At 32.5% G+C, this 16,545-nt stretch overlaps 1 protein-coding gene across 1 annotated transcript in view; it reads left to right on the plus strand.

Annotated features, from left to right (window-relative positions):
• The first annotated feature begins 339 nt into the window (after window positions 1–339).
• SCN7A (sodium voltage-gated channel alpha subunit 7) overlaps window positions 340–16,545 on the plus strand; it is a 58,337-nt gene continuing 42,131 nt past the window's right edge. Inside the window, exons 1-8 of the mRNA XM_047085021.1 lie at window positions 340–564; window positions 3,227–3,339; window positions 3,694–3,783; window positions 4,579–4,707; window positions 6,123–6,214; window positions 10,437–10,643; window positions 13,451–13,520; window positions 15,248–15,389. Of these exons, the coding sequence (XP_046940977.1) occupies window positions 340–564; window positions 3,227–3,339; window positions 3,694–3,783; window positions 4,579–4,707; window positions 6,123–6,214; window positions 10,437–10,643; window positions 13,451–13,520; window positions 15,248–15,389 (1,068 nt within the window). The remainder of the gene's footprint in view (window positions 565–3,226; window positions 3,340–3,693; window positions 3,784–4,578; window positions 4,708–6,122; window positions 6,215–10,436; window positions 10,644–13,450; window positions 13,521–15,247; window positions 15,390–16,545) is intronic.

Raw genomic sequence — 16,545 nt, forward strand, 5'->3', positions numbered from 1 at the left:
TCTCTAGAACTTTAGAACTCTTTTATTTGAGGGAGAAACTGAAAGGCAGATTTTAATAAAACAAAGAGAATTCAGTAGATGTGTAAATGAAGTAGAATTGGTTATGAAGTAGAATTGGTTACGCATGAACTTACGAATAAATATAGTATCAAGTATAACAAAACCTAATCTAACAACTCATATCTACAAAACCTGGGAATTTTTCTTGAAGGCATATGTTCAGTTTGGTGTTCACTTTTATTCATATCCTAAGCTTTTACAATTTAAAATTTTTCTTTATATACCCAAATTTTATATAGAACTGCAGAAAATACATTTCTTGCAGGTACAAAATTGGAAATGGCGTCCCCAGAACCGAAGGGCCTTGTCCCCTTCACCAGGGAGTCTCTTGAACTTATGAAACAGCATATTGCTAAAAAACACAATGAGGAACAAAGAGAAGATTTAAAGCCAAACACTGACTTGGAAGTTGGAAAAGAGCTTCCATTTGTTTATGGGAATCTTCCTCAAGGAATGATGTCGGAGCCTTTGGAAGATGTGGACCCCTACTACAAGAATAAAAATGTAAGGATTAATTGAAGTTATCATGACTGCATTTTCATTATTTTTTTCAGATATGCAAAAAATGTAATTGAGATAGTATAAAAAAAGAATGAAGAATTCCTGTCTTATCCCCAGAATGACTTGAAGAATCTACTAAATAATTGCACAATCCAAGGCCAAGCACAAAAATGATAAAAATAAGAGTAATTATGCTTAGTAAAGGCAGAAAGCAGTGTGAGCTGACAAAGCTGGAAGAGTCTTCCTCAAGAAAGTGGAATTTGAGTTACAACTTAGAGAACACTTCAAATTTTCACAATGCAAAGGGAAAATCTTGATATTAATTGGAATGGGAAGAGGCAGGGTGGTAATACAACTAGACCCTTGTTGCAAGTTGTGGGGAATAAAATGAGGTAATGAAGATGTCAACATGGATTTAATGTGGTGGCCAAAGGCTGATGTGATGAATGCAATGTTTAAGTAAGCTTAATATGAATATTTCTAAATTTACATGGAAGAGATAGGCTCAGAAAGGTGATATAGAAAAGAGAGTAATCCAGGCCTTCAGTCACAGGGCCTGGATTATAGGAGCGTCTCAGAGGAGGGGAAAAGGTAACAAACCTGAAAAGAAATATCAGGATTTGAAGACAGACTAATAATACCAAGATTTCCAGCCTGGAATAAGGGTGGTGCTACTAACAAAATTGAAACAACTCTAAAAAGACCAAGTTTGGGAGATATGAGAATTAGCCCTATTGTGGACAAATGTAATTTGATTTTCTTGTAAAGCATTCAGTGATAATTACCAAATGGGCAAAATGGAATTGAACCAAAGGCTCTAGATGAAAGGCAAAGTGATGATTTTGCATAACTATAACTCTTTGAAGTATTTGGCACCACAGAAGAGTATTGGCATTTTACAGTGTAAATGTATAGACTAACAAAGATTCCAGTATCTCTGGTAGCTTCCATGGGTGTTATGCAGCATTAGCTATAAAACACCTGTAAAATCCTCAGAACATTTTAGTGAAAATCTTAAGTCCTCATCTCAATTATCTCTGCTTTTACTTTTGCTATGCATAAGACCTAACAGTTGATAAAACATAATAACCTTAGAAGTGACTCTAATATAGCAGAGTTCTGAGTTCTTTGTAGTGTATACAGATATGGTAGGCAAATCTAAGTTTGTTATTGAAGACAAAACCAAGGGTTTTTAAAAATAAAACAAGCCAAAAATTGTAAGGTAGTTTAGTATAAAAAGTAGTATTATTAATGATGATGCAAAATCATTAAATGTGAATTATATTGTTTATTTTGTTAAGGGGGGCATACCAATAAATAATTCTAAAATTAAATAACTTCAGCACTTAAACTTTATCGAGAATAATTGCTATATCTGGAATTTACTCATTACTTCACAATAACATAAACTAGTTGATGGCACATATATTACCTCTTGTATGAAGTTTGAGATTGTTCTAATAAATAACAGAAAGCACATTTTAAATAATCAGATTTTTCTTGGCCCTTTTATTTTTCTCTTTGCATTTCAAATGGAAAGAGGGAAAATAACTACAATACAGACATCCACAGATTGTATATTAGGGAAGTATTTTATTGAGGAGAAATAGCAGTTTGGTTTCCATTTAGAACATGTATTCATAAACTATCAATGAATATACATATTTATATTCACTAGTATATTTATATATACACACAAGTGTAAATACCAATATACAGTCACCATAGATACCTCTAATATATAATTATGTCATATACAATTCTATAGTATATAATAGACTGTATTTTATATATATATATATCATGTAGTATATTATATTGTTCATATTGCATTGTATACTATATTATATATTGTTATAGTATAATCTATATAATATTCAATATATATGATGTATTTTTACTCACACCATAATAAATGAATTTTCCAAATGAATATGTATATATAATAAAAGTGTATATGTGTATGTGTGTATATATAGACATACATGCAAAGACATACATACGTAGGTAGATACTTTCACTGTGTCTCTATAATATATAATAATATAATATAGATACACATATGTACACATGTATACATATATAACTCATTTTTAGGATGTTTGTAATCTTTCATTATTTTTGGATTTAATGTTTCTATATTCCAATACATTTATCTCACATAATGTAACTTTCTGTTACAAAGAGATGTTTATGTCAATGATAACATACAAGCGGTTTTTATACCATAGATAATTACTAGGGATTAATAAAATATTTCAGTGAATTGGGTCATCTTTACTGTTGTAATCCCATACCTTATTTTCTCTGAAATAAAATTAACCTTTTTTATATTCATTAAATTCTGATTTCTTTAATTGCATTCTCATGAGCCATCAGGATATTGATTTCTTCCTTTTACACCATTTGACAGGAAAACTTGAGGTTTTGAGTGTGGCAAATGGCTTTCTTAAGTAGAACACTGGCAAAAGAAAAAGTGGTAGATAAACCTAAATATCAATGAAAATGTTTTTAAAAATTAGCCTTTCCATTTGATTTAGTCTCTAAAAGGATATCATAAGAAAAGTGTTAACTGTTAGAATTCACGACTGAAAGGATCATTAGCAATATGCTGTGTAATAGATGAGATTATAGTTCCTAGTTGATGTTCTTTTTTGTTTTACAGACTTTCATAGTATTAAATAAAAAAAGAACAATCTTCAGATTCAGTGCCACTTGGTGTACATTTTCTCCTTTCAGTTTAACTAGAAGAACAACTATTAAGATTTTGGTTCATCCATATCCTTTTCTATTGGCTTTAGACTGTACTAATATCAGATGCAACTATTCTAGTCAAATATCACTGCAGTACTTTTCTCTTATGAATTAATATCTCATTTTGGGTCATATTGGAATCTTGATTGTAACTGCACTAAGTGTTCCATATTTGAAAATACATTTAAAATATATTTTCTAGCACACCCAACAGTAGTGAATATTAACAAATCTTAATCCTCCTGTTTTTCAATATGAATAGTATGCTTTTTGACATTTAAGAAGCTATTTTATCTAATGTAAATACATATAAGCAAATTATAGAGACGTATATTTCCAATATTATTTTTTATCCATTATTCCTTGACTGTAACCTACCTTTTTCCGACTGTTCATATTAATTAGTGTCCTGATTGACTGCATATTTATGCCCATGACTGAGTTGCCAAAATGGGGCCCAGCATTACAGTAAGTCATATAATTTTATTATACATTATCTCATATACAATTATATTTTATATTTAACATATTGTATTACAGTATGTTATATACTATATATTTAACATTTCATAATTTACTATTTATATTTCACATATAATATTATAACATTCATTGTACATAATATTTGTACATACAGCACAATTAGCAAATTAGTAAAAACACATATGTCAATTAAACAATTTTAATGTTTTGGTGATGAGAATAGTTTGGGATGTGAATAGTGTGGCTTTCGTTGGACTACAGTGATGGAAAGACCCATTAAAATTTCTAGAGAAGAAGCCTTTCTTGGTGCTACCTCTCAAACTTTAATTGTATTCTTAAAACTAACTGATTTTGGAAAGTAAATATAAAACTGATTCACCACAGAAATTCTTATATATGCACATAATAAAATTAGTTATTTCATACTCCATTATAATTCAGTTAATTATTGTGGGATTTCCAATATGGAATGAATTTGATACTTTTTATTTTCATTATTTTCCAAAATATGTATCAAGACTATAACCCTAGCTAGGGCTGGTTGAAAAGATTGATAGTCAAATTTCATGGTTAATGCTGTAAGACATAGCCCACCATAAAAGCCCTAACTAAAGCCCTACCCTATGGTTCAATGGGCTTATGCTTTTTTGTTACCTGGTTGGTTGGTAGATTGGTTGGTTGGTTGGTTGATTGGTTGACAAATAGTTATCACAGACATAGTATTGGAGCTGACAATGTATTATTCTCACTTTCAATGTCTATCTGAAAATTTTTCTGCAGGAATACTTTGCTTGGAATTTACACATTTGAAATACTTATAAAACTCATTGCAAGAGGCATCTGGGTAGAACCTTTTTATTTCTTTGGTGATCCATGGAACTGGCTCGATTTCAGTGTAACTTTGTTTGAGTGAGTATTTCTTTAAATTGCAAACATCTTAATAACTTGCTAAGCAAGTACTTTTCATGAAGAAACATTGCGATTGACCAAGTTTTCTGCTTGTAAAATTTCTGTGAACAAAAATATTTCATAAATTATAACCATAATGCATTCTCTCAGGCAGGTCCAACTGAACTAGCCCTCAGAATATGCAATGAAAATGGAAGGAATGGGATATTATCTGTGTTTTCTATCTGAAGCAAAAACAACAGAGGTTGAATTTTGGAACTTTAAGTGATTATTTTCAGTGAGCATAAGTCTCTTGGAGACTTATGAGACAATCCTAACAAATTTGATTTTATCTCCAACCTACATTTTATTTAGCTACATTGCTTGAGACCAATAAACATACTAGATATCAGAATAAGGTATTTTAAACACACATACACACACACTTCCAAGAGTGTTACATTAAGTTCTAATGGTTGACATGAATACTTGTTTTTCAATGCTTTTGTTTAGTGTGTTCTGTTTTATGGCTAAGGAAATGATGACTGGCATCAAACTCCTATTAAAAATAACTTTAATATTCTATTTTTACATTTGGGGTTGACTTTTTTAAAGAAACAAAAAGCATATAATCAATGTTTGCCATGTTGTAAGCAATAAAAAAAATAGTAGCTAATATCACTGAAATTATTATCACTACTACTTCTATTACTGCTATTATTTCTGCTATTGCCATTGCTGGTAGCTAATACTTAGCCCCATGTGCCAGGTGCTGTGCTATGCATTTCACATCATTCGCCTAGTTAATCCCCACAAAAAGTCTTCGAATTAGGAAGTATTATTATCCCCACTTTACTTTTGAGGAAACTGAAGCAAGAAAGAATCAGTAATTTTTCCATGTCACACAGCTAGTAAGTTGGGAGCCTGGATTTCTACACAAAGGACTCTGGCGACAGTCTGTGCCCTTAATCACTATATACCCTCCCTGCCTTCTGCTGTCATCAACACCATTATCACCATCGTCATCACCATCATGATCATCAAAACCCTAAGTGCTTAAAGTAAATCTCATTACTTAAAAAGCTATAGATTTTTCTTATTTTTAACGACCTTTCACTGACTAGATAACAAAATATTTATGAACATAATATAGAGTATTTGGTATGGAATTATGACTACTCACAGTGTCAATGGTTTATAAACTGTCACAATTTGTTTGTGGCGTAGTATTTACCTGGCTATCTCGCACTGTAGCAATCTTTTTCTTCCAATCAATAATATAAGTATTTGCAAAATAAAACAGTGAGAGCAAGAAAAATGTTTGCATATGTGCTTTAAAAAATAACTTTTAAATAGTAAAAGTAAAAAGTAAAAAGCCAAACATAAGCAATATAAACTCAACATGACTTCTAAATAACTCTAACTTAATTCCACAGGCATGTAACAAGGTACTTACCTCTAAACTTCATTCCAATATTTCGAATTACAAGAAATTTGAGAATTTTGAAAATTATTCCTTTAAACCAAGGTAAGAAATGACATTTAGTCCTTGTCTTTATTTTGATTTATGTACTCCCCTGTATTAATTTGTACTCTCCTGTCATTGCTTGGAGAAATACTAAATTGACCAGTGTTTTGTCTTTAAAATCATGAATTATCTGATCTAGAAGTTTACTTCAGCCACTCCAGGAAAGGTAAAAAAAAAATCACATTTATTTGAGTTGGGTTCAGTACTTATGATAACAAAATATAGACATTAATCGAAATATATTATTTTCTACTTATTTATTCTTGCATCTTAAATATTCTTACATCTTATAAAACTGTCTTTATACTTCTGAGAGAGATAGAAATCTATACAGATATCTAATCTGCTTTCTTTTCCGCACTACATCTAAAAATGAGTTGAAATGAACAAAGTAATATAAAATAAGATAAATTCCATTTGGGTCGGAGTGCTTGGATAGGATGCATTCCACATGCCACAGAGTTCAAGGAGGTTCTGCTGAATAAGTAGAGCTGTGACCACGTTGATGGAAGATGCTGAGGACTAATTTACAGCTCCCATTTCTAAAGATCTCCTAGAGAAGTCCACCTACACCTTCTAATTTGTGTTAAGAATGAATAAAAACAATCAGCTAGGAACAGCTCCACTCAGTGTTGTTGGCCACTGAGTCAGAAGTCTGAAACAGGTGGACCGATAAACACAGAGGCAAATATCATAATACCAAAAATTATATCTACAGATAATTTTTGTCCACTGCAAAACCATCAATAAGGCCAGATATATGTGTACAATATACTTGGAGTCCAGGCAGGGAAAAACAGCAAGAAGATTGAAGAATGTGGTGATGGGTGGTGTATAGCCCTGTGGATAAATTAAAACATTGATTTATGCACATTAAATGGCTGAATTATATGATTTATGAATTCTAGCACAATAAAGCTATTTAAGAAAAATGGCCTATGAGCATGGCAAATTCATCAAACCCGGGAAACAAGTAGCAGTGAGAGTTGCCCTGGTAGGAATTCCCACAATTCAAGCTCCCTTATGACTTTCCGCAAATTGCTAGAACATAAAATTGCATCACCTGAGTCTTCATCTTAGGCTCAGGATTAAAGATTATAGAACAAATCAGGTGAATCCAAGCTAATACAAGAAGAACATACTCACTGGAGTTAGAAACACATAGGCTGATAAAAACTGCTCATTTTTTCAAGGGAGAAAATAATCCAGGTGCATAAGCAATACAGTGTATGAAAGTATTTTGCAATACAAAACGAGAAATATACTATTTAAGAGAATGAAAATAATCCTCTTTTTTCTTTAAAAAATATGCTCTAAGGAATAGGGGCTAGCATAAGAAATCATCTTTTTTTGTAGGCCTTCAGAAGAAAACCTAGACTCTTTGGAAAAGTCTCTACTTATGTCATCTGCCCATTTCTCCCCTGGATTATTTGTTTTTTGGATGTTGAGAAGCTTTTTATCTTTTGCACAGTGAAGGAAACAATCAACAAAACTAAAAGGCAACTGATGAAATGGGAGAAAATATTTGCAAATGACATATCAGATAAAGGGTTAGTATCCAAAATCTATAAAAAACTTATCAAACTCAACACACCAAAACCAGACAATCCAGTGAAGAATTGGGCAGAAGACATGAATAGATAGATAGATACTTTTCCAAAGATTCTAGGTTTTCTTCTGAAGCACTACAAGAAAGATGATTTCTTATGTACTACACTGTATGTTAACTAACTTGAATTTAAATGAATAAGTTAAAATTAAAAATTAAAAAAGGAGAAAACCTAGACTCAAGTGCAAGATGAAAATGAGATGATGAAATAGACAAATAAAAAAGTAATAAAAACTATAATACCCTTTCAAAAAAAAGTGATAAAAACTATAATACCCTTGGTGAATAAATATCTAATGGTAATAGAAGCATTAGAATATGGTGTTATCAGGGCACTGGGTGGCTCAGTTGGTTAAAGATCAGGCTCCTGACTTCTGCTTGGGTCATGATCTCATGGTTCATGGATTGGAGCCCCACATAAGGCTCTACCTGGAGCTCTCTCCCTCTCTCTCTCTCTCCCTCTCTCTCTCTCTGTCCTCAGCTTTCTCTCTCTCTGAAAACAACATAAAAAAATTTTAATAAAAATATAAATAAATAAATAAATAAGACTTGCACATAGCAAAAAAAAAAAAAATTAATAGTATAATTCCAAGTGGCAAAAAAGGCTGTAAATAAGTATTTCTGGATGATAGAAATTAAAATGTGTTTATTTAATCTAGATATCTCATTTCTTTTAAACCATAGGAATAACTTTTTTTTAACCCTATCCTAAGACATTAAAGAAACCCAATCATCCAACAAGGTCATTAAAAAAGATTTTCAGGAGCACCTGGGTGGCTCAGTTGGTTAAGCATCTGACTTTGGCTCATGGTTCGTGAGGTCTAGCCCCAGGTCAAGGTCTGTGCTGACAGCTCAGAGCCTGGAGCCTGCTTTGGATTCTGTGTCTCCCTCTTTATCTGCCCCTCCCCTGTTCTCACTCTCTCTCTCTCTCTCTCTCTAAAATAAACATTAAAAAATTTCTAAATAAAAAAATAGATTTTCAATTCTCATAATAATATATGAAACAGGTATTATTAACCCCATTTTAAAGCTAATAAAACGGAAACAGAAATATTGATAACATCGCAGAACTAGTATAGTCTTCTCCATTGTTGAGCTGAACAGTTATTAGGATCCTAAATATAAACAGACCAACAACAAATAAGAAGAGAGTAAGGGAAAAAAGAGAAGAAGGAAGGCAGGAAGACAGGCAGGAAGGAAAATACATAGTATTATTTATGAAATACAATTACAGTGTTTTTGTTTTTTGTTTCTTTATGTTTTCAGAATTGAGCTTTGTTTAAAAAAATTTTTTTAATTGAAATGTAGTTGATGCACAATGTTACTTCAACTTTAGTGTACAACATAGTGATTCTCTCAGTCTGTTATGCTATCCTCACCACAACTGTAGCTACCATCTGTCAATATACAGTCCTATTACAATACCATTGGCTATATTCCCCATGCTGTACCTTTCATCCCCATGACTTATTCATTCCATAACTGGAGGCCTGTACCTTCCACTCCTCTTTACTAATTTTGTCCATCTCCCAACCCCTTCCCCTCTTGCAACCGCCAGTCAGTTCTCTTTATTTATGAGTCTGTTTATCCTTTTTGTTAATTTGTTCATTTGGTTTAGTTTTTAGATTCCACATATATGTGAAATCATATGGTGTTCGACTTTTGCTGCCTGACTTATTTCACTTAACACAATACCCTCTAGATCTATCCATGTTGTAGCAAATGGCAAGATCTCATTCTTTTTTATGGCTGAATTACATTCTATCACATATGTAAATGACATCTCTTTATCCATTCATCTATCAATGGACACTTAGGTTGCTTCCCGATCTTGGCTATTGTAAATAATGCTGCAATAAACATAGGGGTGCATGTATCTTTTTGGATTAGTGTTTTCTTTGGATAAATACCCAGCAGTGTAATTACTGGATTTTACTCTAGCTCTAGTTTTAATTTTTGGGGGGAAACTCCAATTTGCATTCCCACCAACAGTGCATGAGATTTCTGGAGCAGGTTTTCTTTAATAAATAGAAAAATGAGTTCCTTAAATAAAGTCAGCTTTAAGGCTGAATTCTCGATTAGTAAGTGTTCTGATGTAAATACAGCCTGCATATATCACCGTTGTATATTATTGTCATTCTCAATTTCTTCATGTCCTACTTAATCAGTTCTAAAAATTGAATTCTTAGAAAGTTAATGAAAGAATAGTATAGAATACTGCTATTTCAAACTGTTTGTTTTGACAACATTTGTAATCTATTTTGATTTATAACTTCACACTTTTACTTATGCTTATAAACAATGGTGGTTGGTATAGAAAGCAGTAACCAAGAGAAAAAGTCTTGTTCTTTATAGTATAGGGAAACAAATAACTAATTTTAAAATTTGTGTCTGAATAATTTTTTATCAGGTGTAACAAATTAGCAATAAGATAGAAACCTCAAAGTTTGGACTTTTATTCATTTTATTTATTAGATATAGATAATGTATTTTAGATTATAAAATACAAAGCTGCTGATTTTAATGGGATAGGCATTTGCCATGGAGGAATTTTGCTAATGCTGCTTTACTAAGATATTTTACTTTATCAAAAACAAACCTTTCTCTTTTTAGGTCTGAAGTCTTTTGTAGGGATCCTGACCCACTGCTTGAAGAAACTTACTGGTGTCATTATCCTAACTCTGTTTTTTCTGAGTGTATTTTCTCTGATTGGCATGGGGCTCTTCATGGGCAATCTGAAACATAAGTGTTTGCGATGGCCCCAAGAAAATGAAACTGTAACCCTGCACAACAGAACTGAAAATCCATATTATATTCGAGGTAAGAATCACTTGCCATCCACATCAAAAAAATTAAAACTTTTCTTAAAGGCCGAGCAGCCTTCACAGAAATGTTGGACACTCAACTTCAGAACAAACTTCTTGTAAACGTTGTCACTATGCTCAAGTACATGCATCCCCTGCTTTTTGAAAGTTCACGTTTCGCCGCTTAGCTTTTACGAAAGCCCTACATGAGTACCTGTTTTCGCTAACAGAGGAAATCTGAAGAGGATTTTCACTTTTATGAAAATGGCTAAAAGCAAAAATAGCATTCAGCATTTGTTTTGCAGCAAGCCATCCTAGAGGTAGTGCACGGAGAGGAGTCTGGCCCCACCAAAGCTCCCTCCCCTAGAGCCACATTCAGCATCTCAACATCAAGCTGCCATAGCTTTCAATTATGTGTGTGAGCACTTGTGCCTTATTTCAGTTTATTTCATGCATCTGTTAGCAAGATGTGTCCTAAAGTATCAGACAAGCCTAAGAGAGGTTATTTTGGATGCCTGGCCATGCTCACAAACTTTTCCCTATAAACTAATGGTAATTGTTTCTTTATGCCATTTCCATTTACAAAAAGTTTTATTAGGAATGCTCTGCTTTTGGATAGTGGGGGAAACCTATACTGATATGGATCAGTTTCATTTATGAGAATTGCAAAGTTCCAATCTTCAGACAGTTCAATAAGGGAAACCTATGTTTGGAATTGCTAAGTTTTGCAAATTTTATCCTTTAAAAAATAAATATAACCAAAGTCTTACTTTAAATTTCATCAAAGTAGAATCCTCACAATACTACCTTTATTTAATAAAGTTTTTTAAAGTGTAAATTTAAGTTTACTCATTAGCAATTTTAAAGTGACCTTATAAATTAAAAATTAATTTATAAGTGACCTTATAAATTAAAAATTAATTATAAATTAAAAAATTCTTTCTATTCTTGATTTCAATTACTGCTGATCATTTTAAATGCTTTGGGTCATCCTTTGGTAAATATTAAACATATTTTAGGTTAATAGTAATAATGCCAAAATAAATATTGCTTGGCTTTTATATGTAAGTAATTCATATGCCTGATCACATATCTTTGCCATAATCCTGCAGAGAAGTGAATGGCCCCTGTTACAAACAGAAAAATGGAAGTTCAGAGAAATACAGTGAGCGTTCCAGCCTATTATTACCATTCACTGATTAAAACTAGGATTCTAACCATGATCAATCTGGCTTTCAAATCCATGCCCTCTCCATCAGGTTGTACTCTCCTATTGGATTTTTTGCTCATATTAAAATTATTGGGTCCTTTTTGATAGTATTTAGAAAAAAATAAAAGTGTATTTTTAAACTAATAAAAATAAAATGTTGAATTTTTTGTAGTTCCTCTGCATGACTTTTATTTGTATTTGGATATATTAAGTCACAAAACAAATCTGAATAAATTTTACTCTCTGGCTTACCCCATAATATCATTATGATTCAAGTCATATAAAATTATTGGTATATGAATATGTGAAATGTTTCCTTATTATATGTGTCTATTCTATGGTCTTGATTCTAGTGGTAAGACAACAGAAAATGGATATTAAATCTTAGATTCCCGTTGAAATACTCCTTGGTTTCTTTAGTTATAACAAAAATATGCAAATTATATAAAAATAAACAGTATTTACTACTTTACTGGTTATTGCTAGGAAAACAAATCCAGGCTTATCTTAGCATAATAGTATATGATAAAGAAATCACTTTTTAAAAATTACCACTTTAAAATTTGTCCAATTATAGTCATTCCATCTCCTCTAAAAACATGTTAGGAATGCTAAAAATATTATATGTGTAAAATGTTATTTAATCTAATTGCCATGTCATAGTCCTTGCACTTAGAAGAGTATTTGGGACTGCCCACTTCTACTAACGTCAAATTTCATTTGGTTTTTGACTGCCATTTAAAAGGTTTGATCAATGGTTCCTAACTGTGATTTAAAAATTCTTCTAAAATTATTTTAGTCAACAAGTTAAAGTGACATTATTTGAGATTGGAGTAATTCAATTGTGTGTGTGTATATATGTATACACGTATATGTATACACGTATATGTATATGTATATAATTTTACATACACACTCATACAATCAGGACAGATCTCATGTGTTCTTCTCTGTGATTTAAAATTCAGAACCTAAAATCAATGCTCCTAAGCATGCATGTTGCCATCCCTGGTAGCTCATATCTAAAAACACAATTTACATTTTGAATTACAGCACATTAAGGATACCTGAATAACTTGTATGGGCTAAGATTCAGATTAACTTAAACTGTGATTAGAACTGGTGACATCAGGCAAGTAACTGGCACTGGATACTCAGTGTAGAAAAATAAGCTTCAGAGTGGGAAGAGAATGGCAGTTGAACCCAAAGGCAGAAATATGGTCTTTTGTGAAGGAAGATCATTTAGGAATAAGCCCTGTAAGAAAAGGTCCTTAGCTTTCAAACACTTCAGTCTTGGGAATTTTTCCTTCACAGGTCCTGTCATACCTGACTGGTTATATTCTTTTTCCAGAACTCTATTTTTAAAAGGGATTCTCCTCTTTGTATGCTGAGCTGTTACTTTCGGGGCAGTGACGTATGTGGATTTCCAGAGGTCTCTTGGCCTCTGCATCACATGCTAGGGATGCGTAGGGTTTTGCAGATTTTTTTTTTAAAAAGGCCTTCCTTTTCACTATAGCAAGGAATGTTCCTCTTCTATGCAGATATAGACGGATATCAGATATGCTGTTTGTTCAAAATTAGATACAGAATATAATTTCTTTCCTATTTTTCAGAAACAGAAAATTTTTATTATTTGGAAGGAGAAATATATGCTCTTCTTTGTGGCAACAGAACAGATGCTGGGTAAGTGGTGTTAATGTTCTTGTATCAAGTCAGTATCATTGATCCATAGTATTTATTGAATGGTTATTTCTTTGGCTTATTTTTCTCATCCAGTAACATTATCTCATTTTATCACTAAAACCATGCTGAGAAGTATACAACATGGAATACTATTTATCTGATTTTACAGGAAAAAGCAATAAACAGACTAGTTAAATGATTTATTCAAGGTCAAGAAGTTAGTAAGTGGCAGGGCTGAGGTCTGATCTTCTGTTTTCAGTATGCCCCAGAGCTAGTAGGAATTATCAAGAAAGACGGTATAATCTTTTCTTTGGCTAGAAGCCTTTGAAGAGAAGAAATATGAAAGATGCGCTATTATTTCATTTATTTTATGGTTTATATATCTTTTATGACTATAACTTACATTAATAAAAAGTTTATTGCTCTAAAAAAACAGTACTTATAAGTGACTCTTCAGTGATATGACAAGACTCTCAAGTCTTATTATCCTATAATTTCAAATGAAGAGAAAAGAAAGTAGAAATGCAGTGCTTCTCAGCAGTACTAGCACTCCTATAATTCTTTATGTTACTTTCCTCAACTGGAAATGATCAGATGCCCTTCTGTAGGCTCAGCTCTTTCTTTGGCTCTGGGGCCCAAATTAACAAAAATCATATGGGGGTAGAGGGGCATGAGTTATGTAGTTTCTATACTCAGGTGATTTAGACATTTTGTTGCTTGTTCAACTCTTTGCCCAGCTACTGCCAGGCTTCAATTCTATTCTCAAGTCCATTTTGTGAGCCCATCTCACAGTGTCTGCCACACCACACTCCAGATAACCCTTTTCATGGACATCCCAACTCAGATATGACCTGAAATGCTTGTTGAAAATAGCTTGTCATAAACAATCAGAATCACATTGATGTATTTCAAGATCAGAGGAGAAAGTCATGCAGTGTTTTCACCTGTAGCCACCATACCTTGCTGCATCGTAAACTATCCCAAAAGTTAGTGCCTTAAGACAAGAACAAAAATCTATTTGTTCAGATTCCGTGGGTTAGCAGTTTAGCAAGCCTCAGTGCGCGAGTACATTTTAAACCTCTCTTTGCATCATATTTGTTAACTATTAACAAAAGTCCAAAACAATGATGGCCAATGCCAGAATGACATTGGAGGAAAGTACACAAGGGTGTCAATAGAGGGAAGCATGATTTATCAGGCCACTACTGTAATAGCTGTCCCCAATACCCAAGCCCCCAAAAGACAAAAGTATGAAGACTCCAGGAGAGGAGATGAGATAAATCTTTAATCTGATCTTTGTACCAACATGCAAGTACTGTTTATAAATTGTCTATGTGATAAGTGTTTTCTCACCCTTAAATAATAGTATCTGAGGGCTTGAGGTTAGAGTATTTGAAAATTAAACCCTCAGCCACTGCAATTTTGCTTTTAGCACTGTTATTTTCCATCACTTTGATATTGGGTAGGAAAGAAATTTTTAACAAGACGTTGGACAAAAGACCATTTGTGAGCCCCTTTTTCCTTTTAGCTTAATTAACACTGTTCACTTATGTTAACTTAATATCGACATCTTTGGAGTTTTTCACTGGGAATTATTTAGAAGACTACTCCCTGTGGAAGAAAGAGCCCTTTATTATTCATGGGTGGATGTTCTATATTTTATGATTTGGCCATAATCTGTAAGTCACTTAAGAGTAAGCAGTTTTTCTTTTCTTTGTCTTCTTTAGTCAGTGTCCTGAAGGATATGTGTGTGTGAAAGCTGGCACAAATCCTGATTATGGCTTCACAAATTTTGACAGTTTTGGTTGGGCATTACTTGCCCTGTTTCGGTTAATGACGCAAGATTACCCTGAAGCACTTTACCACCAGGTAAGAATGGAGAGAATATGCACTGCACATAAAAATGGTGTCATGCCCCTCCCTTCTAAAATAATGGTCTAATGTAACACGGTTTATTAAATTTTTATGAGGAAAAGAATTTGAAGACAGAAAAGAGAATCAGAATTACTGAATATCAAACTATATGCTAATGCTGAACCCAAGTCTGTGCCCTTATGCATATTACATTTAATCATTGAAACAATCTTGCAAGACCAATATATATATGCCTTTTATATGAAGACACTAAGATCAGAGTGGTTGGGTAACTTCTCCAAACTTACAAAATTTGTATCTTCCAGAAATCACAGTCCTGCTCTGTGATATCATTCATTTGATATTAACTAAGTAAATAACATTTCTAAGTACTAATTCTTCAGTCAAAAAATTTAAACCAATGAGGTTACCATGTATTAAGAACTGTTTTTACTCAATGCCTACAATGTACTATTTTACTCTAATTCTTCTATTTCTTCTCATTCCCTTTTAATATTTAATCATGTTCTTATTATAACAGAAAGCTTGCTGTTGTAAGACTTGAAATCCAAACTCTTGAGGGTCTCTCTTCATAACTGATGATTTGTGTGCCATAGTTTCTCAGAAAGATATAATACTCATTTGAATGGAGATTCAATGTCTCTTTTAAGAGAAGTTTCATCACAGTAGAATACGCAACGTTAGTTTAGCAGCATAGTTAATATCAAAGCCTATTAGGTAAAACAAATAAATTACTTCAAATTTCCAAAGTACTTACAGTTGAAGAAGAATACTGTTTTTTTAAACATGCACATACATCCCCTCGTTTTATGACTGGATAGATAAATTATGTTGTGTGTGTGTACAAGTGATTAATAATGATAGGACTTTTAGCACAAAGGTTATTACTGTGTTACGTTATTAAATGAAAATCAAATAAAAACAAACACACATACAGCACAATTATATTTCTAGTAACAGACATATATGAAAATATTAAAATGACTTTTTAAAATGCAAATTATGTTTTTCTAATTTTGTAAGGTATTTATTTATATTGTTACTTTCCAGACTTTTTGACACGTATCAATGCCTCCTCCACAACACTAAGAACTTATTTCTGAAATAATCTTATCATGTTATCCTACTTCTAATCAGAGGTTTCCACATT

This window comes from Lynx rufus, unplaced genomic scaffold (assembly GCF_022079265.1).
Source record: "Lynx rufus isolate CCGP_SWC_20201006 ecotype Redwood Valley unplaced genomic scaffold, mLynRuf1.p SCAF_2, whole genome shotgun sequence".
In the NCBI taxonomy this organism is placed as follows: Eukaryota; Metazoa; Chordata; class Mammalia; order Carnivora; family Felidae; genus Lynx; species Lynx rufus.